Raw genomic sequence first — 25,075 nt, forward strand, 5'->3', positions numbered from 1 at the left:
TAACACTCCAATCTAGGTGCGTGCATCAGACCACGGCGTATTACAGCAGATTACTCCTCCTGGCATACAGCTTGCTTAACCATTTACAATCACAACAGAAAACTGATGGCTGCAGCGATACGAAAATGAGCACTGGTAGCTTGTCAAATAATTAATGTTTTGAGTTATGGTGTAGAACATTTATTGGCAGGCTCAAAAGCACTTCTGTCATACAGAAGGGTGGGGTGGTGGATAACCATCAAACTAGAAGATCTCATCTGGGCTGAGCCTGAGTTATTTCAAATACATCTTGATAGCTGCTGCCCGCCAGCCTCTGTGCGTGCTCTTGCACTTGCTGCCTCATGCCACAGGTATGAAGTTTTGCCTTCCAGTGGTGTACAGGACCACGCTGCAGTGAGATGCTGCAACTCAGAGGCTCGGGACTGGTTGAGCTGAATGTCTACGTGTTGTGAATACAATTTACTAGATGCATCTGCTTCCATAGATCACCGTCTGTTTAGGAGACTGAAAACATGTGCTGTTGCTAAATCACTGCATTTAACACTTTCCCTAGTGAAGCTCCCCTGCAGCATGTGCAGTCTTTGGTTGCTGAGTCTCAGCCTAGTGCTGGGTAATGGGTAGCTCAGGTGGCCTGGGGCTGGCTGTAAGGAAAGAGCAATTGTTCAGCTGAATTTAAATGGGACAAAAAAGAAGGAGAAGGAGGAGAAGGAGAAGGAAAAAAAAAAAAGAAAAAGAAAAAGAAAAAGAAAAAGAAAAAGAAAAAGAAAAAGAAAAAGAAAAAGAAAAAGAAAAAGAAAAAGAAAAAGAAAAAGAAAAAGAAAAAGAAAAAGAAAAAGAAAAAGAAAAAGAAAAAAAGAAAAAAGAAAAAAAAGAAATCGCAGGCTCTAGATTTAGAATAAATCTCATCATTTGTGGGATTAGAGTTTCAAATGTTGACCTCCCACACTGAAAGAAATACAGGTCCGTGGGTGGGTAATGCTACATTTCCTTTGGAAAATGGGTGTTTAACTGAAGGAACAATGCTCAGGACATTTATCTTAAGATTTACCCTTAAGAATTCATATTCTGAAGAGATCAAGTTTGACATGATCTGAAAAACTGAACTAGCGCTGGATTCCCCAGTTCCTACCCTCCCTGGGTAATCAATGGGGCTTGCTGGTGACCCACAAGTGGCGACCGAGATCCCCCCTCACCCCTGCAACACTCGGTCCCTCCAGGCCTCAATCATGCAGTCAGGAGGCAGCAGATGCAACGCACTCAGTTCACTTGTCAAAAACCTGATGTGCAGGAACGCGCAAGTTGTTGTGACTGTGCCCTGCTTTTCCCAGCCAGCTGAGCTGGAGCAGTTTTTGCATCTCCTGTGGATATAACAAATATCCCACGGAATGGGGGCTCGATTCAAATGCACACAGGGTACTCCTCTTTGGAGCACCACCGTTTCAGAAAATGTTATTCTTAAGTGGCTGTTGGCATTGGAAAGTGGCGGTCCTACTTCCCTAACTGTGGGATGTAGGCTTTAAGATCTTAGGATGTAGTGACGGGGAGACTTTATACTCTGCATCTTTTCCCAAACATTTACAAGAGGCACCTGCTAAACCCACAAGCATACAGGCATGCTCTGAAGCTCAGAAGAGTGTGCACACCTTTCTCGAGGAGGCACTGCACAGAGCGTCATCCTGCTGGGGCTTGTTCAGATTTCCAGTTCTTGCCTCCAGAGGACCTTTCCACTGTTGTGGCCTCCGGTCTCAAATCCCTAAAACAGTTTCATAAGGATCCTTGTCTTCTTTCTTCCTACCAATCTCTCCTGCAGGAGACGTATCTGAGAAAGTTATTATTTCTTACACAATACATCCCATAAAGTTTCACTGATATAAATAGGTTACACACTGTGTGAATCAAAAGTTAGAATCCCTATATGCTTTGCATCTGGATTAGAAGAAACTTATCATTATCACCTTTTTCCTTTTATTTTGTTTTTTCTTTTATTTATTTTCTGAGACTCCCTTCAAAGTCATCTCAGATCCATCCATTCATTTCAGCAGATTTTGGAACAAGCTCAGAGTAAGGGCAAGGTCTTGATCCTGTAGAACGGAATGGCAAAATTCCTCTTGTACTGAGCAGATCCTAAAGAGAATGATCCAAAGCCCATTGGGGCTACTGAAAAATTTGTCAATTGCTGTCAGATCTGCTTCAAACAATGTAAGATAAAATAGTGTGCATTTCAGTCAGACAAAGGAAAAATCTGCAGATATGGTGTGAAAGCAGTAATGTCTTTTGTACTGGAAGAATTTTCATCATGTGGTGAAAATCGTTGCTCAGAAAACTACTGCAGCATGTAAATGTGACATTAAGACTGTGTCAACTTTTGAGACATGGTCATTTTAAAAGCCAACAACCTTGATAATGTCCTTTGAAGATTATTATATGTTAATAGTTTACGTTAGGAACCAAGCAATCAGACAGAGTGCAATTAAGCACATAATCGCAGATATTTTTGACATCTGTCTACTCGTAGGCTCCATGGCATTTTTAATTTTTTTTTTTGCATCTCCCACCCTGCAGCCTAGTGTCTTCAATTAATTTATCATGACCATCTGTGTTGTAATTTTTGCTGCTCAGCTTGCCTTTCTACGTCTGTTTTTTGGCTGAATATTTCATGACACTTCATCATTTTCACTCATTCCGCTAAAAACACGGGACTAATATTTGCTCAGTTAAGTTGCTTGGTTAAGATAATCAGCCCTCAGACAGCCCACTGCACTTCTGGTAAATGAGTGTTTATAGAGGCAAACAGAAAGGCAAGAGGGAGGCAACATTTTAAAAGCTGCGTATTGGATTGTGCGGTGCTGCATGGCTGTGAAGCACCAGCAGAGGTTCTGCCAGTTACGGTACACGCTTATGGGATGCCTCAGAGAGAAGGGAAAATGCCATAGCTGGAAGGTTGTCGGGTTATTGTATTGGGGATAATCTCGACAAATATACGTGTTTTTGAGGGCCAGGGCTAAGTACACTCCGTGCACCAGGGTTCAGGATGCCCTGAAGCACACAGGGCTCAGTGTACATCCAGCCTCTCTTCACAGACTACAGTGCAGCAGTAGCAAGAAGCAGTTAATGCTGCCTGCACTGAGTGGGCAATGGATGCAGCGAAGAAGAAAGACTTGTAGGCTTTTACCTCCTACTGCTGTCGAGGTTAGGGGTTTAGTGCTCCTGGTGGGGAACTCACTCTGCCTCCCTCACTCTGCAAAGCAAACATTTTCTATTGCTTTGCCAGAGTCCTTTGAAATGTTTTGTTTTGGGACTTGTTGTCTACAGGAAATATTTGCCCATGATGTAAACCTTTTATGTGAATTCACAGCTTCTGTCTACATTTTCTTCCTTTACTCTAAATTATATTCCTTTAAACTGATCTCTTTCCATTCCTGGCATTGTAGCACCCCATGGTTGTTTTCTATGGCCTCAGGGTCTTCGGGTTTTAGTTAGCCATAGTGCATGCCATTTTCTCCTAAAAGAGGGAAGAGGAGGAAAAAAAAACACCAGATCCTACTCAGACTCAATAGCATGCCTATCACACAGGAGCTTGCATGAGCTGACAGGAGAAAGGCTGCTCATTTCAGAGCTATCCTTGCTCGAACATTATGGTGTGATTATCTGAAGGCAAAGGTCTGCAGATGGTGCAACTTATGAAGCACAAATGTCTCTGTAATGGTCCTATCTAACAGGTTTTCCTGAAAAACACCTATATGCCTTCCTCTTCATCCAGCTGCGTGCTGGAACACTGTATCCGGGTACCCATCTCTTTTACCGACCCAGGGTACTGTTGTGTGAGCTGCTCGTTTTTAACCTTTTTAACCTTTTTGGCCCATCAGCCCCTGAGGGGAACTGGGCAGGGGACACCCAGCAGCAGCTGCAGTATCAGCCCCAAACCATTCAGCCTTGATGGATACAGCCCCATGCTCACGAAGCAGCAATAGTGTGCAGAGGGAAGATGGGGCAGCCCCACACTGATGGGGAAGAGAAAGAGAGAGGTGCTGGAAGAGACACAGTAACCTTGCCAGTTTTTCCCAAGTGAGCCTCAGTGCCAAAAAGGCTTGGGACTGCTGCTGGAGAGTGAATGAACTTTTTCTTTTTCGCTCATAGTGCACTTGTGTGTGGGTGGGCTGACTGGATTTGAAGTAAACAGCAGGAAGAAGATCTTCCCGGTGAATGAAAAACTGCTTCACTGAGGGAAAACAAGCGTGACAAAAATATGACAAATAGCTCTGAAAATGGCACTTTTCTAAGCAAGATTTTAAGCCTTTGAGGAAGGCAATGTTCCCTTTGTGAGCCCCATTATATTCATTGACACACTTCACTAGCTTAGTCAAAAGCCAGCAGACCCAATATAACTCTGCCATATTATATTTGCTTTTTGTCAGTGATAACTCGAGATTATTTGCTTATGGTTAAACCCATGCAGAAGAGAGTAGCAGCTCAATTACTACTGATTGGAGAAGCCCAACTTAAGTGCCAGTGTCAGAGGGCTGTGACTTTGATGCTGCAGTGCAAAGGTTCTGCATTCAGCATTCAGGGGCTGCAGCTGTGGGGCTAGTAACATGCTCAGGTGAGTCACAACAGCATCTGATAAATGGCAAAAAACAGCGGTCCCAAATGGACTGTACTACAAATTACCACATGGTGAAACTTGATTGTCATGCCATCTCTTGGAAGACATACTGCTGAATACAGCTCTACTCCGCCTCTGTTACTGGAGTACTGCTACTAAGCAACTGGTGATCCGGCTGGTTACTGATCAGCTCCGTCGTAGCAGTGCAAGTGTAAGACTGATTGACTTCAGCTGCTAAAAAAGGTGTGGGAGAGATGGGTGATCGCTCCTATATCTCCAAAGAAATGCTCCTGAAGATATTTGCCAGCCATCAGTATCCTGAGTTTGTGGCAGGATTTTCCCAGGAATTCACTGTGTTGAAAATGCAACTCCTTTACCTGGTACCTGCGTGTTTCTGAGATGGGGTTTGTTCTGCATTAGTCAGAGATGATGACTTTAGAAATAAGTTTTAATGGATGAAAATATAAAGGTCTTTAGCTGTGTAAGATGACTTTTAATTAAAACTCAACAATCCTGGGTTGAAATGAGCCCACAGAGAACGTTATAAATCTCTGCATGCTGGGTAGTCTGCTGGGCTGGAGTTGAGGCTGAGGACAGACACATAATCCTCCACAAATAATTAGAGCACAAAATGCTTCTAATCTTTGTTAGTCCGGTTGTGTCATTTGATCTAATAATAAACTAGACATTAAAAAAAACACCACCCTCCTCATACATTTTAATTCAGACGGCCATGGACGTCTTTTAACCTGTAATTGTTTCGCTGGGCTGCTTTGAAGCTGATGTTCCTCCTTCCCTCTGTTTCGATTTACGCATGTGCTGCACTGACTTAAGGAGTCCGAATCCCCGCTGTCCTCTGGCTGTGTAAGTCCCAAGGCGTTCGGACATGGGCCCTGACTTACAAACCTTTTCAGCATGGACTTGACTTTGCACAGACGCTTGGGTTTCACGGGTGCCCCGTGGTGAGGGCTGTCGCACTGCTCTCTCGGGCAGCTCCAGGGCAGTTCTCACTCCTCTCACCTTACCAACCTCTTCCTAAACACGGGCACCTCGCAGGATCCCCCCAGTCTCCATTCCCCACACCTCTCTCATGCCTCTTCGCCAGATGCAGCGCAGCCCTCAGGCACCCCCCGCCATCACCAGCTCCTCTCCCACTACCACCTTCACCTCATCCCACCTCCCCAACCACCCCGTGACAGAAGAAGCCCTCAGGACCTCGGCCAGCCGCATTTATTAATCAAACTCATTAACCCCACGAGCGGCCCCGTTCACCGGGCCGTTATTTATCAACACCCCCTCAGGGCAGCGCCGCCTCAGGGCCCCCGAGCGCTATGGCGCGGTCGCCATGGCAACGGCCGCGCCTCCGCCCGCCTCACGCCGCCGGCAGCGAGCGGCCCGTGGCGGCTCCGCGCAACTTCGGCGCTGCCCTGGCGGAGGAGGAAAAAGAGAAAGAGGAGGAATAATAATAAGAAGAAGAAAAAGAAGAAGAGGAGGAAGAAGAGGGGAGGCTGCCGGCGCCCGGCGGGACGGAGGTGGAGCACCTCGAAGCGGGGCTGGGGTCGCCACGCGCCCGCTGTGAGGGACGGGGCGGCGGGGACGGGGACGGGGACGGGGACGCTGCCGGGAGGGATCGGGGGCGGCGAGCTGCGAGCCTCTCCCCTTCATGCGGGCTCAGCCACGAGCTCGGGAGAGCCCTCGTAGTTTTGGGGGCTCTGTGGGGTCTTTAACCCGGTGCCGAAGCCCGCCCGAGGGCAGGGGTGCTGCGTGGCAGGCGGCCGCGGCTGTGTGGGGTCAGGGGGGAGCCCCCGGGCGGTGCCGTGCTGCTGGCAGCACAGCTGTCGCCCCTCGTCACCAGGCCTAATCCGTCCCCGATGCGGGCTGAAGTTTGCCGTGCCAGCTCTGAGGGCTTGACTTCGAGCCGCGTCCTCCTCCGGGCACCCTCCTGGCCCCGGCTGCCCACGCAGGAGCTGCTGCAGAAGGTGAGCCTGGGGGGGGTGGGCAGGGAAGGGCTGGGGCGCTCCCGCGTCTCCCCAAACCTGGGCTCAGCCCTGGCGCCTCTGGGTTATGGGAAGAAGGGGCAGAAAGGTCAGGCACCTGTCCCAGGAGGTGTCTTCGGTGGTAAACCGGGCATTTAGCAACCCCACCTGCTAGATCAGGCAGGCAGATGTGGATTTATGGATGAGCTGACTGCGCTTTGCGTCCATTAATGCTCCCACAGAAGTTAAAATCTGTCTCGAGACAGCGCTGTTCATTGCTGCTGTCTGCAGGCGTGCTGCAAGCAGGGCATGCACGGGCTGCAAAGGGAAAAGTGAGCTTCCCCAGAGTGCTGCTGTGTGTGGTTTCAGAGCCTGTGTGTAAGTGGTTTCTTTAAAGAGAGGCTTAACTTCTCGTACTGTAAGCTCAGCATTCATCCTTTGGATGCTAATTTTGAAACAAAGTGCATTTTAAGGAATTCCTATCATAAGAACCCAACTTGAACACTAATCTTTGTATTCCCCAGAACAGGGAAAGCTCCCACATAGGTTAACATTTCCTCAGTGAATTGAGGCAGAGTGAGACTTAGAGCCTGTCCTGTAAATATTCTTCCTGATGGATGCTGTAACCACAGTTCATGACGGATCAGAAATGTACAGGTGCCTGTTAAAATGTATTCTGACATTATAATGTGATGTGTTACTCTTGCTTTCTGAGCAGAATCAGGATGGAGAACACACATCTTGCCCACCTATTTTCACAGCACTTAGTCTGGTCTTTGGCACAACATATGAATTAAAACAAAACTACTTCAGTGAATGTGGCAACAGGTGAAATATGCCTTTGGGTTTGAGTTTCAAGCTGTCCCTTTTATGTAATTCTATAGCTGTATGTATCTGCTGTGAACAACAGCATGGGGAACTCCTCGGTTTGTGACGTTAGTGCCCATTTAATAACGTGTAGTTACAGTAAGAGCAGACTAGGGAAGGATGAGCTGGGGATCTCTGAGTTTTATTTTTGAAAACCTTTTATGTTGGAGCCTTGCATCATGCCTGTTGCTGATTTACTGCAGCATTTTGTGGTTTATGTAATTTTAATAACAGGAAAGCTACGTGCCTTTGTTACTTTCTGAACTCTCACTTACATGGCTGGTGAAGAATACTTCGTGTCCCTCTGCCCTCGTTGGAAACCTGACTTTGTAGTCTGCAGAGATCAAAGTGAGATACAGAACTGAAGGTGTGTTTGATCCAGCACAGCAAGATAGCGGTATCTGAGAAAAACATAGGAGTTCTAATAACAAGTTAGGCAAACAGAGCAAATCGGTGTGTTTCCAGCTTCCCGGCTTTGGTAGGCTTAAGTAACAGCCTCGTGTAAGTTGCATATGGCAGTGTTTGTGTGGTTAGTATTAGAAAACATTGTTTAAAAGCATGAGTGGGAATTTGGCACGAATGTAGGCCTGGTTCTCCGCAGATGGAACTCATTTGCGCTGATAAGAAGACAAACTGTAAAATGCTACTATGCTTCGTAAGCAGATTTGGGTTACACCCACCCCTTTGCTTCTGCAGATAACAGGCAGATTATCTCTGTACAGAGTCCCAGCCATTAGTGGAGCTTCAGGCTATTGGGCTCTTCCTTCACTTTTTCTTTAAGATCTGTAGATTGGATTTTCATCTGGAGTTAATCAACACAGCTCTTTTATTTATTGCAGTGAGGCAAATCTGTTTTATATTAGTCCAGCACTACTGAAGATTATGGAGCTGTACCAGTTTGGATCACCTCCCGTTTCTGCTCGTGTTTTGACTAGTGATTGAAAAACACCTTTCTCATTCATACCTGAGCTTGGAGCCCAGCTCATGCTGAATTCATAGTTCTTCACCCCGCAGATACTAAATGCACCAGATACCTGTTTTCTAAAAGATTGTAGCCCTGAGAAGGGATTACAAATGACACAAATGCTGGGGAGGTAAAAGCAGTATTTTTAACGTGTCCTCAATTGTAATGAGCCTCATTATTAAAAAATTAAAAATAAAACTAAAAAACTTGAGAGCAACTAGCTGTAGAAAATGTGACATAACCATTGTAGTGTCTTCAGACTCAAGCTTTCTTCTCATAGAAGTGGCACCATTTTTATTTCTGTTTCGTCTTGCAGCACCACGTGCTAGGCTCTGGCTGTCCTGTTATGCTGCCTAATGGTGATTTTTCTCAGCGGAGCATGTTCACAAACAGCTCAAGTGACTCATGACTCTATGGCAATTGCACCAGACAAAGAGCCAGGCCACTTCTACGATACTGAAATGTCATGTCTGATGGAGAAAAAATAATATAGGATACAAAAATTAGGCTGTATGCAAGTACTGGCTGGGGGCTGCAGCACCCTGTCCCATACAGCTCGCTCTCTCACACCACTGCGAGCCTCTTCTGCCTGTCCCTAAACACCTGCAGCCACACAGACATGACAGCAAATACTGTTTCACTGAAGTCTTGGCTCGATGTCCTGCAGTTGTTATTCAAAATGCCCTGCTACTTGAGACGGGGTCGTGGCTTTGGATGTGTTTTAACCGCTGTGAAAATCCTTGGGCTGTAAGTAGCTGGTGTCTGTCAGGAGGAGGACAGGCGTGCTCGTGAAGTGAAATGCCCCTTCTCCTGCTGCGGTTGGCACTTAGGTCCCCGAGCGTCCCTGGGAGTCCTCTCTCCTTATCCTGTGGGTCAGGATGAGGGATGCTGCTGCATTAAAAACATGATATTTGCATGGCTTTTAATCTTCGTTGAAAAGCTCCATGTGCTGCTTTTTCAGCATTAATTGCCTCATAGCAGCTTCGGGAGATAGATGTGGGCTCTCAGGCTGAGGCTGTAGTAATTTCCACTGAGATTACAATCGTGCAGCAAGTAGCTGTAAACACGGACCCTCCCATGTCGCTGAACAATAAGGCAGCCTCCAGCCAGATAGGAAATAGGGTTCTTTGGGCCCTGCTAAAGTAAAAGTCTCTGTATGGAGAGGGTAACAACATGAAACTGCAGAAAAGCAACAGAGCAGAAGTTTTTACAGAGTTCAGGTGGGCTACACAAATAAAGCTGGGAAGGTGTTGGCAGCAGTTTCTTGGTTAGAACTTGCTGAGATCCTTCGCTTAGAGCAAAGTTAAATATCCTTTTCATGGGAGAAACAGCACTGGGGTTCATCTGTGACACTGTCCCTGCTCGGTATCTCATGCAGGTACGGGCAGCAGCACAGCCACGGCCACAGATTCTGCCCAAAAGCTGGTTAAATGCTGCCTCGGGTAGTGCCTGGGGACCTCAGAGCTGGCTGTAGTCAGACCAGCTTTAACCCACCTCTGTGCTGCAGTCCAGAGAGATGCTTAGATGTCCTTGCTGTCCAGAGGACACTGAGCTTCTGGCTTTTCTGGATAACATAATTCAATCTTTACCAAAGAAGCAAATTAAAAAATAATTAATTGTAGTAGCGTGCTCCACTGTTTCACATTCCGTTTTCCCTGTAGCTGCATCTCCGTAAAAAAAGCACAATCATAAGCACAGCTTGGGGATGGGCCTCGCCCCTCTTCTTCCAGAAATCATTTTCCTTGTAACCCTCTGATCTGCCACGTGGAGAGAGGTTGGGTGGGCATCCTGCATGAACAAACCCCATCTCCCTGCTCTGTGACTCCAGTCGTAAGGAGCTGCCACCCACGAGATGGGAGGGAAGGCATTTCCCTGCTCCTCAGCCTGGTTTGTCAGTGCGCTTTGCCTGGGTGACAGCGGATTTCCCAGGACTATCTATAGCCAGCAGAGTGACAGCTTTTCCACTGATGTCACCCAACCTTGGATTAGGCTCCTACCCGTCCAGCCCCTTAAGTCCTGTCCCACTGTGCTCTGACACGACTGCTGAGAGTCACTAGGGACTGTCAGCGGTCCTCCTGGAGCGGCAGACTGTAAAGGCAAAGCACAGGAGAGTTATCAAGCTGAGAACACAGCTTTATAGAGACAAACTACATTCTCACTTTGTCATAAATGAGCATTTCCCACCCTCTGGCCTCTCCTTTCCTGTTCTGGAGGGCTGTGGAAGCTGGGAACCAGGAGGAGTGTTAATGGAAAGGAATTTTATTTTATTTTATATTCAGAAGTTTGTTTTCTAGCACAGCAAACAGGTCCTGCTGATTGACTCACGGTTTACTGGAGAGCAGCCCTGCTGTAACAAGTCCTAGCAGGTGGTGATCTGGCCTGCAAGAGCCGAAAGGAGGCCGATATCTGTCAGGTTGCAGGAGCAGCCTCCAGCTGGCAGAAGAATAGCCAGAGATTAAGCTATGGAAACATTCCCTTTTCTACTAAAAGAGCCAGGAAAACCTGAAATCCTGTTATGGGAAGGTGAGAGACCCAACGAGGCCTGGGGATGCCGATACTTGTGCGGATTCTTTGGTACGTTCTCTGGAGCAAGAAGAGAAAATCGCAGGGGGAAATATGGGAGAAGGTAAAGAAGGGGAAGATGTTGAGAAATTACACAGAACGTGTTGTGGGGAGGGATTGGAGGAAGCTGTAAAGTATGTGGGAAGGAGAGAAATGTAGAGTTGTTGCCAATGTGGAGAACAAAAATGAGATTTGGAGAGGCAGAAAGCTTCTTTAAAGCTGAAAGGAAACTTCTACAGGAAGAAAGTCTGAGGTACTCACTAACAATCCCTAAAAATAGAAGAAAGGCTGCATGTGAGAGGGAAAGCGAGGTATTCCAGGCTTCGGTGTAACTTAAGGTGAACAGATGCTTAAAATCCTGCAGGGTGCTCGGCCAGGCTTGCAGTAACGGTGTGAGGGAAGGGTTGTCCTGGGGTGGAGTCACCGAGGCAAAAATCTTGAAACCTAGAGCTGCTCCTGGAGTGGGACTGCCATGAACCACTCGGGAATTCTCCTACATAGCACCTGGGGAGCTCCTTGGGTGCAGGACAGCCTGCTACGAGGAGCCAGAAAACTGACCAATTTCAGGACAAGGAAGGTCTGCATTCAGATGGGGCTGTGCCTCCGTCCTTCTTTTAATAATTTTGACGTGAATACTCGCAAAGCTTAAATCTGTCCTTTTCCCCAAAGAAGGTCAGGCTGAAACTTTTGCCATCCCTCGGTTGCCCGCATCCTGCCAACAGTCCTTTGAGCCTTTCTATTAGGAGAGCCATTTCGAGTCATTTAATGATTAGCCTGCATCTGAACTTTAAATTGAAACCAGCAGCTGCAATTAATGGAGCCCATGCTACCTTCTGCAGGCTGCAACAGCCAGTAGGGGAAAGAGTGGAGGCTTGTCAGGCCTGCTAAGTAGAGGTGGCCGGCTTCCAGCTCTCAAAAGGAGGAGGTGATGGATGAGAGAGGGGGAAGGAAACAATCTCATACAAACAAGGCTCCCTTAGGGACAGCCAGCACAAGCTGCCACCGTGCATGAAATGCTTGGACAGGATTTTCCTTCGTTTGAGGGCTGGCCATTTCAGTTGCGGGTGAGATGCTTTTCTCGCTCCATATTGACCTCACGTGGAAGTAGATTTTCCAAATAACATACGGGAGACAAGAGCACACCCAATTTGGAGCCAGTGATATCTGTGTTTCAATATCACCTTTGTTCTTTTCCAAAAACAAGTCCGTTTGTGACCAGTGCTTTATGAAAGCTGTGGGATACTGCGAAGCTTGGGTCTGGCAAGCCTTGCTCAAAGTGCCCAAAATGCTCTTCTAACTGACTGTCCTCTGCCATCAGCCAAACAGCTCTCCTCGGGCACAGCTGCTTTATTCAGGGAGCCCTACGGGGTGAAGCAACAAGGTAAAGGCAGTGGGAACACCGCAGGGCCCTGTGAAAGCCAGGAGTAAACTCAGAGCCCACGTCTCCTTGCTCTGCTTCCCAGTTCTTACCAGAAATAAGAACGATACCTTAAGTGGCTAGATACCTGTAAAAGTTCATGATAAATGGCAGTTGTCAGAAAGCTGAGAAATGGGAGCTTTACAATTTGTTACAACAGCTTGTGGTCTGCTCTGCTGCTGCCTTCTGCTACCGATGTGACACACGGGGGTGAGAGCAGTGACAGGCTCTGAGGGTCTTCACCCATAACGCGTAGTGGTGAGCGGAGGCCACCACGTGGCACGATCCGGGCACATTTGGATGGTGGCATTGTGGAGTTGGTGGTGTCAGCACACCCATTCCAGCCTCAGTTCATCCCTCCTGGCAAGCCGGCCAGCAGCAGCGATGATGTAAGGGCGAGAGAGCAGCAAGCTGGAGGTGCCTTGGTGGTGGAAGCAAAGGACAGGACTTGCTGCTCCTCCTCCTGCAGAGCACAGACGCTGGACAGGAGCAGATTGCTTCCAGCAAACGCTGGCTGGGGCTGGGATCAGGAGGACAGTCGGAGCTGATGCTCCAGGATGAAAACCAGTCACTGTAGTGATCCCTCGTGTGTGGGCATTGTAAGCTAGCAAAGGAGTTAATGCTCATACACCCCCAGAAGGGTGCATGCAGCCTTACGCACCCAGATCTGTGTCCTCTGGAAGTTTTCAGCCCTTTTATGTCTTTGTTCTGAAGAAACCAGTGTTGCTTGCTGAGAGAGGGGGGATGTTGGACCAGAGAAACTTGTCCTTTGATGCATTTTGGCAAACCTTGTGATTGTAGAAAAGCCTAAGCGTTAAACATTGAAATCCCTTCAAACATGGGACACTGCACAGAGCAGCCAGGTTTGGGGAGCATTTTTCTTTAATGGTGCAACATATTTATGTGACGTGAATGTTTTATGAAGGAGAACGAGGCTACGTGACAACGAGTAGTACAGGTGCGGAAGCAACTGAAGCAGCCTTCTCACCCAGCGCGGATGGTGATGGGACAGCAGCTTAAAAGCATATTTTTCTCCTCTTCTGTCTGTCTGTGTGTCTGTCCCTCAGTAGCGAGGCACTGCCCTCACGTTAACTTGTGACACCCTGGCCTGACGGCGCTGCTGGCAGGAGCAGCCTCCTGGTGGTCCAGCTGCAGCCTGCCTCGTGCCACTCCTGCTCCCTGGGGCCGGCGGGGGGGGAGCAGCGAGGCACGGAGCGAGCTGCATGAAGAACCAGATGCTGTTCTGCTCCTGTCCTGGCCCTGGTGCCTGCGCTGGGCTTCACTGTGTCGCAGCACAAGTACAATAGTTAATAACTTGGTTCCACGCATTGTCCTCTGGAAGTGGCTGCACAAAGGGGAGTTAATTCTCCTTTGGCTGATCGGCACGGCTCTGCTGTGCCCAAGGTGTGTGTGCCAGCAGGGCTTCTGCTTGCAGAAACCTCCCTCTGCCTGCAGAAATGTGCCTGAAGCTAGCTAGCAGAGATGTCTCGAGGTGCTCAGCACCGCTGAGTTCTTCTAACCCAGCAGCGCTTCCAGGTGAACAACGGGCTCGAGGGGTGTGTGGGGGAGAAAGTTCTCAGCTGTGCTGGTGATGGCACTGTTTTTTTTCTCTCCCTGCCTGCCCCCAGTTTGTTCCCAGTGAAGGCACGCAGGGCGCCATGTCGCTGGCCTCCTGGTTCAGGTGGAACGAGCCCCCCAGCCGCATTTCCCAGAGGAACCCCGCCGAGATGGTGGTCGAGACGCTGATGATGGAGCTGAGCTGGCAGCTGAAGCAGGCGGAGAAGCAGCAGCGGGAGCGGGAGAATGAGTATCGCAAGATCAAGACTGGGGTGGACTACGGCTGGCTGGTCAGCTATCCAAAGCAGAGCTACGACATCAGCCCGGGAGAGAGGCTGCAGCTGGAGGATATGTGCACCAAAATACACCCCTCCTACTGTGGGCCTGTCATTCTCAGGTACGGTGACAGATCTGATGATACTGACTTTTCCCTTCCCCTCTTTGTGGCACGGCAGGGGGGAGCAGGAGGTTTTAGGACCGACGGAGCGAAGCCCTGGAGATAGGCACCTTTCCTCTTTTTGGGGCAGCTGTTCCACGTTTGGGGGCGCTCTGGCCAAGTTCTCCCCAGTTAAAGGCTTCTGGAAACAGCACTTGCCTTGGGTTCGTATAGCTCGGAGCTACGCCGTAAACAAGCCACTAAAACCCCGTGGGGTTCCAAGTAATTTTCAGCATCCCCAGGGCCACCGAGCAAGGCCTGTCTGGCAAACAGGAATTTCCATGAGAGCAGGCTGCAGGCATGGGAGCTGGGAGGCCCCAAGGATCCTAACTGCCTGCAAAAGAGAGCAGTAAGCTGAGCCATGTACAACTTGCTGCTTTTTTTATTTTTTTTTAACTGGGACAGGTCATGCAAGATGCTGAGTGCTTGTAATTTTTCGATGAATGTCAGTGTGGCTTGTAGTGGTTGTTCCCTCTTGTTCAGGATTCAGGATATGGCTAAGAGCAGATAAACACAACAACACTGAGGGGCCGTGTGTACATAACTGAAAAATCACAAAGCCATCCTGTTAAAAGGCCTCTTAGAAGATGCTCTGCTAGGCGATCACAAACTGCGTGCCTCTATCATTCAGGAGGTGGCATTGTTTGTTCCATACCACGCCGTTTGTGTGGTCAGCAGAGCCCCGTGGAGAGAGGAGGCCCGAGTGCCTTTGTTGCTTCAGTGCAGTGGTTGCAAAGGGAATGCCACGGCCACACAAACGGCAGAGCTGGCCTGGGGCAGGGGGCTGTTTGATCTGGGTGCAGTGCAGGAGCTTCTGCAGAAAGAAAAGAAAACGAACAAGGCAAGCAGATCCAGCAGTGTGGGCGATCACAGGACCTGGTGACTAGCCGCTGACTCGCTGTGCCTTGCAGCTTGGAGGCTTTCGGAGCCTGACGTGGTCCTTCTGGCCGTAACTGCCCTATGTGGCTGCTTCTTTCAGTAGTTTGTGGGTTGTTTTCTCCTGGTTTGTTTTTGACCATGTAAACTTTTAGCGTTTGTGGCAGAGTTCCACATCTGAGCTGTGACTTTGCTGTGGGAAACTGTTTTGCTTGTCCTAAACTAACAGGCACTGGTTCTATCCGCTAACCCCTTTTCCTGTGTTGGAGAAGTGAATGGTTGATCCCTCTTCTTCCCTGCCTCCTGTCTGAGTGGTCGGTGGTTCAGGAAATGAAAAAGAATGTGGCTTAATGTGCTAGGAGCTGAAAAGGTGCAAGAGAAAAGAAGGAATGAGCAAGCTAGCTAGAAGACAGCCAAAACTAGATCAGTTCTCTTCTCAGAAAGTGAGATAACATGGAAATTTTAATAACTTGCCCCAAACATACAGGATGGGTATGATAGTTAGGAGTTTGACTGAAATCCTCAAACTTCCAGCGATGTATTTTAATCACAAGGTCACCACGCTTCTGATGTTTCTTCCTGAAATACCCTGTGACTTTGCAAAATGTAGCATTTTAGAAAAATCTTCCACCAAAAAAAAAAAAAATAAAAATTTACAAGCCTGGATTTGGAAATTGGGATGCAGAGTTTGTTCTCTGTGTGTTGTTCATGGTCTCCTTTGTGAGATTCTGAGCTAATAGTCAAAGCTAGAACAAAACAGTTTTGTATGAGTTGTCGGAGATGCCACTTCATTCTTCAAAGGAGTAAACAATTTTCCAGATTGTCCTTTTGTGTGGCTACAGTCACATCTACGGAGAGCAGAGCTCCTATGGGTGTGGAAAAGACTGGAGACTTCTTAAGTGGAGTGTTTTTTCCAGGTCCAGTCAGCCTGTCCTGTAAGAGCTGTATTTTGAGTCAGTACAACTTTTATTTGAGCCTCTTCAAGTTCTGCATTTGAAGGATTCAAATATGAAATACCATCACTTCTGCCATCAAATACCTGGAAACTCTGATTCACCTCACTGCAAATGAAGCTGTTGGGTTCAGGAGTAACTTAGCTTTAGGTGACTGGCTTGGAGATTGCTGATAATTTAAAATGAAATGCTGGGGTTGTTTGAAGGGAGTGGCAGTGAGTTTGGTCAGGCTCTTTCTTGAGGATGATCAAGGGACTGGAGCACCTCTCCTCTGAAGGCAGGCTGAGGGACTTGGGGTTGTTCAGCCTGGAGAAGAGAAGGCTCTGGGGAGACCTTAGGAACACGCTTACCTGTAGGCATGAAGTCCAATGACTGGTACTGGATTTAACAGGTCTTTAAAGTTCATGCTCTACTTAGGAAACCGTTGAACTGGGGACCCACAAAATAAGGTAGGCAAGTGACAGCACGTAAAAATAACAAAAATAAGCATAGTGGCAATACGAGCCAAGCGTAGCCACTCTTAAAATCTAACGGCTGTATGAGGAAACTGAAGGGTCACAACTTAAACAGATTTGTTTGAACTGTGACCGAAGCACAGCTGGACCAGAGAACCTCCCTGTGTGTGCATGCGCACGCTCCTCAGGTGTCGGTGCTGGCTCAAGGCGGCTTTTGTTGATCGTCACGTCTAAGATGTTGATGTTACACTCACACAACGTGTTACAGGTTAGCTCCCAGGAGAATCACAACTTGTTTCACAGACAGACAGGCCTTCTGCTCTGATGAGTAAGGAGCCCTGCTGATGGATTTTCAGATACGGTTGTGCAGTTGCTGGGTTCAGAACTACTCCACGCAGAAGCCAAGGGCGTTCCCCTGCGCTAGAGGGCAGGCAGCCCTTGTGCAATGCTGGGGGCTTGACCCCCCAGCAGCTGTGCGTGGCGTGCTTTTCCCAGCAGTGGTGTGCAGGGCACGGGCCCCACTCCTCAATGGCAGTGCTTTCACGCGCTGCGTGCTCTGGGAAAGTGCCCGTCCATGCTGCTGGGAAGTGTCTCTGGTGTGCAAAACCTTCTGAACTTCGTACGTGGACTGTCCCTGACCCAGGCATGCTGGTCAGCGGGCACTAGCAGAGGGACAGAGTTCATCCCTCTGCACGGGGAGGAAGGGGCCCCTTGCCCTTCTCTGTCATGGTGACAGTGGCTTTTCTGAGGGTGACTGGCAGACAGGCTTTGGGGTGGCTTTGTTTGGTTTTTAGACTTGCTCAAATCCGTATTAAGCAGCTCGTGTGTCAGTCCTGGAGGGCCGAGAGGGAAATGTTAGCTGCAGAGCAGAGCTCACAGCACGGTTCTCGCTGCCACAGGTAAGCAGAGCGCAAACAGGCAGATGGCTGAGAAGGTGGGAAGTTGCACTGACTTCAGAGAACTGCTTCAGCTACATCCACCGGTTGGTAGCACCATGGCGTGACAGAGCTCTGTGCTCAGGGGGTGCGTTTTCTGCAGTACCACCCCTTTTTGTTCTTGTTCCTACAGTTAGGTGCTGCTCCTTGCCGGCACATGCTGCTGTCCGCTCTGGGGCCACAAGCCAGCAGTGTGACAGCCTCCACCACCAGAGGCTCTGCGGAGGCCTTCTGCGTGCAAAACGAAGAGGATGTACTGGTAGATGGATGTAATGTGACAGCATCGTTCTTTAAAATACACACGGAGGTAAAATAATGGGATGACTCATTCAGTTCACCTCTGCAATGAAAGCCCTCTGAGGATGCTTTCCCCAGTATAACAATGATGGTGCGGACGTGAGTTTTGATGGACTCATCTGTCTAAGTGCCTGAGTAGGATAAAGGGAAAGTGTATTTGTTGTGAGAACTGCATTTGTGGCTCTGTGACAACGCCACTGAAGTGCCTCCTCAGGAGGCAGAAAGGGGGCCTGCAACGTACAGCAAGTCTCTGCCAGCACTGGTGTGGGTAACCCTCAGGATGGGGAGTGATGAGGGCTAGGGCGAGGCAGATCAGGAACACATCCTGAGCAACTGCGATGGCCAGGGAACGTGGTGGTGACTTTGGCAGGCAATCCTCAGGTCCTGGAAGGGGCTGGTACGTCTGCTGATGCTGCTCCCTCAGCACTGTGCAGTGCTGGTCTCTCCACGGCTGTGCACGCTGCTGCCAGTACTTGCTGTGAGAGAACCAGCACAGAAATGCCTGGGCTATAGCACGGTGCTGGGAGAGGTGTCCAACACCAGCCCTCCACAGTGAGGGTCAAAAGGTGTAAACACACAGCGAATCTTTCTGTTACACCTTTGGCTTTCCTTTCTGTCCTTGTTACCTTGGGTGTCCCTCGGTACCATTAACCAGTGCAAGTCCCTAGTGCGCTGAACTCCCTGGTGTATCCCTAGGGCTGATTGGAAATAAAACCAGAGGTGGGATCTTACTGTCTTACTAGGCTTATTTAAATACAATCCCACTGTTTTCCATCATCATTCAGTTCTGTTAGAGAAAAATACCAGCACGCTTACAGACCTCACATGCTTCGGCTTCCATTAGGTATAAATACCTGGCTTTTGGTGAAGTTCTAGCTTAGCTCTGTTTTCAGATAGAATTGTTAAGAAGTGAATGCCAATCAGAAGAGCAGCCTCGTTACCCTCTGTCATTAGCGTACGCTCTGAGAGAAGAGTAGGATATCTGCACAGCCAGCGCGGGAGCCTCGGGAGCTGGGGGCCAGGCGTCCAGAAGGGAACGCTTGCTTCTCGGCCCAGCCAGGGGCTCACTCCATGACTCCAAGCCCTGCTCTGCGTCTCATCTTCCTCGCCTGCAAAAGAAACACTGGGAATTGTTCACTTCCCTCATATTGAGCTTAATGAATGTCCAAAATATGTATAAATCTTCTGAGCTCTTTGCTGAGGAGGCACTGGAGTAATGGAGAGCTGTCTAATGAGATCCCGCACTGTGCTGCCAACCTGTGTGTTATCAGCAGAGCCACTGTTATCTTACAGACATCCCCAGGAAGACAAAATGCCATTTCGCCGAGATTTAAATATTGAGAAACAATCAAATGTATAACCAAGAAGTTTTATGGGGTAAGAGTCTGGCTAGTGGCCGCTGGGTAATGCTATGGGGAAAGAGAATATGAAACATGGGAAGTCCGCTGGGACCTTCCCTGGTTTCTCCTCAGCTTCTGGTAAGCAGCAGTTCAGGCAGTATTGGAGCACGAATTTGCGTTTGGACAATTGTGTTTAATCAGCACTGAGGGGGATGTTTTCCACAAACTCATCTAGTCATTTTGTTCCTTACGCTGCTGATAGCACCGAGCTCTGATTTAAGAGGGGCTGTGTGAAAGGAGCACTTTCCGTTTCAAATGTGGCACCTTCCAGCTTTGTTTGGTGCTCCTTATTGCTTCTTGTGCCCGTGAGACAGAGTGATTCACTGCTTCGTTATATTCTCTGGCTTTCTTGTGATTTGGGAGACCTTGAGCGTATCTCCATGGCTCCTCCCTGGTGTTGTGCTTGATCCAAGGAGCCCTGTTTGGCGAGAGCACGCAAGTGCCAAGCCTAGTGCTGCGACTTGGCAGCAAGCCCCGATTTGCTGTTTTTAATCAAAGCTGTGCCCTGACTGTGCTCGCAGGTTCCGGCAGCTCATTGCTGAATACGAGCCAGAAGTGCAGGAAGTGTCCCGGCTCTTCCGCTCCGTCCTGCAGGAAGTGGCTGAGAAGATCAAAGAGGAGGAAGAGGCCAAGAAGCTGGCCAGGCAGTGGAACACAAAGAACAAAACCAGCCTCTCCCTAACAACGTTTAAATCCCGGTCCAGGATTTCTCCGTTCATCAGCGACATCAAGACCATCTCTGAAGACGTGGAACGGGGCACCCAGCCCACCAGGAGGGTTTGGAGCATGCCTGAATTTCGGAACGCCAAGGATTACTGACTCTGTACTGAACAAGGTTTTTAGACAGCGATCTTTCAAACTCCCGGTTAACCCTTTTTTAGCTCCACCATTTTTCTCTGTTCCAGCTCTCCCTTCCCGTCTGTCTCTCCCAGAAGCTGTGACCATAGCAACTGCTGCTGACGCCCGCGGTGTGACAATTTCTGACTAAACACGCTGGCCTTTCCTTTAATTTAGTAGCACTTGGTAACCTTACGGGCAAGGCTCACTTACTGTCTCCTTTTTATTTCTGCTTCCTTGTGGAAAATGAGTTAGTTCTGTGCTGTCTCTGCTCCCTCTCCCCCCCAGCCTGGATGTGGTTCCCTACTGGAGCTGTTGCCCCGAGCTGGTGAGCGCTGTGGGCTGGAGCTGTCCTGCTGAAGGCAGGGAGGCCGCTTACACAAGTAAGGCTTGCAAGATTTTGGGTTTGGGAGAGTAGAACTGAACCCCCTTTTCCAGCTAAGAACTCTTCTCAGTGCTGCAGCAGACTTCACCGGTAAAGCCCAGCACTGCTCCTGAGCAGCTGGCAATTAGCAACGCAGCCCAAGCAGAAACAGAGCCAGGCTTTTTGAGAAGGGAGAGCAGCTTTATCCACAGCACCTGGTCTGTGCGTGCTCAGGTTTCTTGGCTGTTTGCTCCCTTGTGCAGGCAGAACCCCTGAACCTTGCCCCTGCAGAGCGGACAGAAGCAGAGCACGCGGGGAACCTCGGTGCTGCATCACAAGCTGTCCTTGCCCCTTGGTGTGCCCTGCCCTGCACCCCAGTAACGAGCCACGGGACTGAGATTAATGGTTATGGCTAAATCTGAAAGTACTGATATCACCCAGGGGTGAAGGGAATCAGCACTCATCCAGGGCCCTCCTAGCACAGCTCAGATCATTTCGATACGCTGCTGCTGTGAGTGACTGAAGGGCTGTTCCCTCGGTCTTCTCCTGAGCACTCAGCTGAGAGCTCTCCTGTGTCACAGAGTGAGGTGGTACCGTGACAGAAGCAGCTTTAATGCAAACCCAGTAGCCTGTAGGCTACTGGGTTTGCATTAAAGCTGCTTCTGTCACACAGTTCTCCTGAGGCCTTGTGTAAACAAGAAAATGCCACTGAGGAGAGAGCTTCTGGGGTCCTAGTTCAGCATCCACAGGGAAAACTCACCAGGAAAGGAAAGGGAGTGTCACAGAGTGACCTTCGTGGGTCCTGTAGAGAAGCCAAGGACTAGGAGGATGCTTTGTGGTGGCCAACAGGAGATGGGGAAGGAAGGAAGAGAGGAATCTCCCTGCGTGACTGGCTTCTGGGGAATCATCCCAGTGGGATCCAGCCTCCTGGAGGGCCCTCTAGCTTTGTTGTTCTTTTGCCTGCTTCCAGCTCCTTTCCCCGGGGATCTTTGCGTCAGCACGTGGCTACTACAGCCAAGATAAAATCCTTTGAAGCCATGCCAACTCTGGGAAGAATTCCAGCACATGAAATTTATCCTAGAGTAGAAATGTGCAGTTTCTTTCAGAGATGGGGGAGGGCAGCATAAAACAAATCAAGATGAGACCCTTCACAGCTCTCTGAAAGTCTGTGGGATTCTGACTCCTTCTCTTGGCTACCCAAGACTGAGCACGAGGTTTCCTACTAGCACCAGGCCGTAGCTTCCAGCCCCTTGGTGAACACTGCCACCAGCACCCCTCCTAGGGCCACAGCAGAGGCTTATTTCTAATCAAAAACTCAGGGCTTCCAAATAGAGTTTGGGATGGGCTATTCCACCTCCGGGTCACTGAGGGAGATTTAAAGCCTTGTGACAATCAGCTTGGTGGTGTTCAGCTCTCTGTCCCTGTGAAGTCCTGGGACTGTGTATGTGAAGTCAAACAAAGGCTCGATACACTTGGTGCAGCCTTAGCTGCCTAAAAGCTGTGTGATTTCTGCCAAGGAATCACCACGATTTGCAGAAAAAAAATGTTTTGAAAAAAAGTTAGGTCTTGAAAATACATTTACAAGCCGCGGATGGTACTAAAGGCTGAGATGAGGTCATGAATTTCATGCTACAGCTCTGCAGTCAATTTTTTTTTTTAACTCACCTATTTTGACACCTTCAGTACTGAGTGCATTAATGGACTGCTGGGAGAGAAAGGCCATTCTGATCCATCACCTCACCCTGTTACCGTACAGCATCTGTGATGTGTGCACTCTTTCCTATGGAGGATCAGGAGTACCTAACTTCCCTACACCCAGGAAAGCCCCTGAAGGCTGTTCACACACAGCACTGCAGCCTCTGATGGCGCTGCATCCCTCATTACCAACCTCAGCCAGCAGATAGCAGCTTTACAGTCAGCACAGGGAGACAACTCTGACCTTTGGTCCAAGCCATGCACGCATGGAGGCCAGGCTGGCAGTGCCTGTGAGAGCTGCCATGCCCCCACTCACCTCTCGTTTCTATTTCCACAATAAAACGTCACCCAAGCTTTCAGACAGTTTCACTTTCTCCCTGTACCTCTTCTGCAAGCTGCACTGGGCGCACAGTACCATCTGAGGATAAAGGGATGCTCAGGCACCAAGCCCTGAGGTTTATAATCTCACTACAGGTCCCTGAGTACCCCAGGGGTGTCAAACAAGTGCTGTGCTCACCCGCAGCCAGCTGGTACTGAAGCAGAGCTGGGGAGGGGGCTCGGACGCACTGCTGCACTGTGCTTGTAACGCTTGTTTGTCTTAGCAACGCTGTAGACTGACCTATAAACGATCCTTTGGTCGCAGCAACAAATAACTGCCCATTTTGCCTTGTCCTAATTCCCTGTTTTACGTGGCTAGATGAGAATTTTACTTTAAGTCAGGAGCATGCAACTCCTGGTTGCCTCCCCTGCAGCACGGTGGTGCACAGCCCGGAGCGGGCACCCTGCAGCGCTTTTGGAAGCTCCCCCAGTCAGGCTGCAGCTGCCTGCCCACCCAGCTGGGCTAACGCCTGCCTGAAACAACCCCCCTGCAGCTTGCAGTGTGAGCGCCGCGTCCTTACCAGCACCTGCACTACGCTGCCTGCTGCTGTAGGCGTGCTCCTGCCCGGCTCTGAGGGGCTGCGCTGTGCTGTGCCTCTCCTGGCAGCCCAGGGTCTTCACTCCTACAAAGAGCAGAAAGCGAAATAGCAGCACAGCACCATCAGCAACCCCCTGAGTGAACCAAGAATCTCTCCAAATCCTCAGTCTCAAAACTGTTTGAGATTTTGGTGTCAGCCCAGAGTATCCGACCCGAAGGGGCTGGCGTTCCTGTCACTGCTCCCCGCTGCAGCGGCAGCCCGCGAGGAGGTGCAGGAGGAGAGCGGTCCCTTGGCGCTACCAGCACGCGGTCAGGCAGCTGGCTCGCCCCGGGGAACGGAGCGCACGTCGCAGGAAATACCTGTCTGCCGAGAGCACCCTGTTTGTACCTTTCCCCGGGGAACCTTAGAGAATTAAAGCAAAGCTGTGAGATGTAAAACAAATTTTCATGTTTGTTGTCTTTACTGGAAGAAGCAGCACCTGCCCACGCGCAGCCCGGCACCAGAGCGGTGCGAGTTCCCTGCTGCACGCTGTGTGTGTACCAAAGCAGGGAGGCGGGCCTGGGAAGGGCACCAAACCTACACAAAACCCCATCCTCTCTCTACAACGTACAAACGCAGCCACTTACTTTCTACTTTGCTGCCTCTACAAAGAGCGCCCAAGACTTGAGGTGATAAATTGCTAACACTAACCAACTGCAACGGCCTGAAGTTCTCTGATGCCACGTGGTTTGCAGATACAGCCTTGACTTGAAGCCTTCATCAGTGTGCTTCCAAGCACGTCCCACGTTAATTAGTATTTTCACAAAACGAGAAGATAAAAGCAACAAGAGGGATGTTTTGTCACCAGATCCCTCTGAGTCAAGTCACTCCTATTGGGCTTGTACCCCACCCCAGAGACCAACCCCGCAGCATCAGCAGGTGGCTCAGGGCTCTGTGTGTTAAACGGGAGGAAGCATTTCCCCCACACAACAACTGGCCCTTGTTTTGGCCCCCAAATCCCTCCAGACGCAGGGGGCTGCAGGGTCAGCTCGTTTTTGTGACAGAGGAGGGGCTGCCAAGCCTCGCTCGGTCACACCCACCCGTGCCAGGCAGAGCCACGAGGTGAGGGCGCCTGTCTCCCCCAGCCCTGCCCTCCGCGTGGCCGGCTCACAAGGGGCCTCTTGTTCCCGCTGCGCCCGCGCGAGCCGTGCCAGTGTCCGGCTGGCACCGTGCCGGCCCCGAGCCCACGTCTCCCAGCCACCAGCTGCTCTCTGCGCTCGCAGACAGGGACACCGGTCGCTGGATGAGACCCTAAGGAACAGGGCAGGAAGGCGAGGAGAAGAGCTGCTCCCCCAACCTTGCTCACAGCAGCACTGGGTTGCCCAAAGCAACAGATTGCACCTGATTTACTCTGAAGACAGGTTAAATACCCAGCTGGGGCAGCAAACCATGGCAGTGCCATACTCCTCTTTCTGTTGTTTTTTTTTATTCTGGCACTGAAGCCTGATGCTATTTCATGGAGAAGAGCAGAGTGCAAGTGCTGAAGAACTCGGCCCTCCCAGGGCCCTCTCGGCAGCTTGCTCCCGCTGCAGCCAGTACTCGGGAGCAGGACAGGCCGTGCTCTGTTCAAAGCACGGCAGAGAGGGGGAAATGTACAAAGACCGCACTAAATCCATCGGACAGCACTATAAACAACACATAATTAGCTCTTTGCAGGCCAATTAGAGGGTTTGAGAACACCAAAGTGCAAAGCCAATGTCCAAAGGGGAAAACAGAGGCGGTTTGTGGCAGTCCGGCTGGGCGGCAATGCCACCTGCCGGCAGGCTCCGAGCAGAGCCTAACGGGGAAACGGGCAGCAGCTTCCCTGCGTGCCCCCGTTCCCGCAGAGCAGGGCACCCGACCGAAGGGCAGGGCAGAACAGAAAGCACGCAGAGTGCCCAAACGAGAGCCAAGCTCCCGGACTTACGAGCCGAGGAGGAATTTTG

General features: G+C 49.8%; 1 protein-coding gene across 5 annotated transcripts; it reads left to right on the plus strand.

Moving 5' to 3' along the window:
* Positions 1 to 5,962: 5,962 nt before the first annotated feature.
* On the plus strand, positions 5,963 to 23,552 carry RD3 (RD3 regulator of GUCY2D). 5 transcript variants are annotated; one of them, XM_084512982.1, is made up of 4 exons: positions 5,963 to 6,178; positions 6,459 to 6,582; positions 14,018 to 14,343; positions 19,820 to 23,552. In XM_084512982.1, exons 2-4 carry the CDS (start codon positions 6,475 to 6,477, stop codon positions 20,115 to 20,117), a joined length of 732 nt encoding a protein of 243 aa, XP_084369108.1. In that variant the 5' UTR covers positions 5,963 to 6,178; positions 6,459 to 6,474; the 3' UTR covers positions 20,118 to 23,552. The 5 variants fall into 5 exon arrangements, with proteins under 5 accessions (XP_084369108.1, XP_084369109.1, XP_084369112.1 ...); XM_084512983.1 differs by having other exon boundaries at positions 5,984 to 6,135; XM_084512984.1 differs by lacking the exon at positions 5,963 to 6,178 and adding an exon at positions 8,727 to 12,036 and having other exon boundaries at positions 6,457 to 6,582.
* Positions 23,553 to 25,075: the final 1,523 nt, after the last annotated feature.

Source organism: Aythya ferina (genome assembly GCF_964211825.1).
Source record: "Aythya ferina genome assembly, chromosome: 3".
NCBI lineage: Eukaryota > Metazoa > Chordata > Aves > Anseriformes > Anatidae > Aythya > Aythya ferina.

Excerpts from the sequence above, each read along its gene's own strand:
- RD3 (XM_084512982.1), top strand. The coding sequence starts at position 6,475 with ATGCGGGCTGAAGTTTGCCGTGCCAGCTCTGAGGGCTTGACTTCGAGC. Across the intron at positions 6,583-14,017 it reads CGCAGGAGCTGCTGCAGAAG|TTTGTTCCCAGTGAAGGCAC; the intron begins GTGAGCCTGGGG and ends GCCTGCCCCCAG. Across the intron at positions 14,344-19,819 it reads TGTGGGCCTGTCATTCTCAG|GTTCCGGCAGCTCATTGCTG; the intron begins GTACGGTGACAG and ends CTGTGCTCGCAG.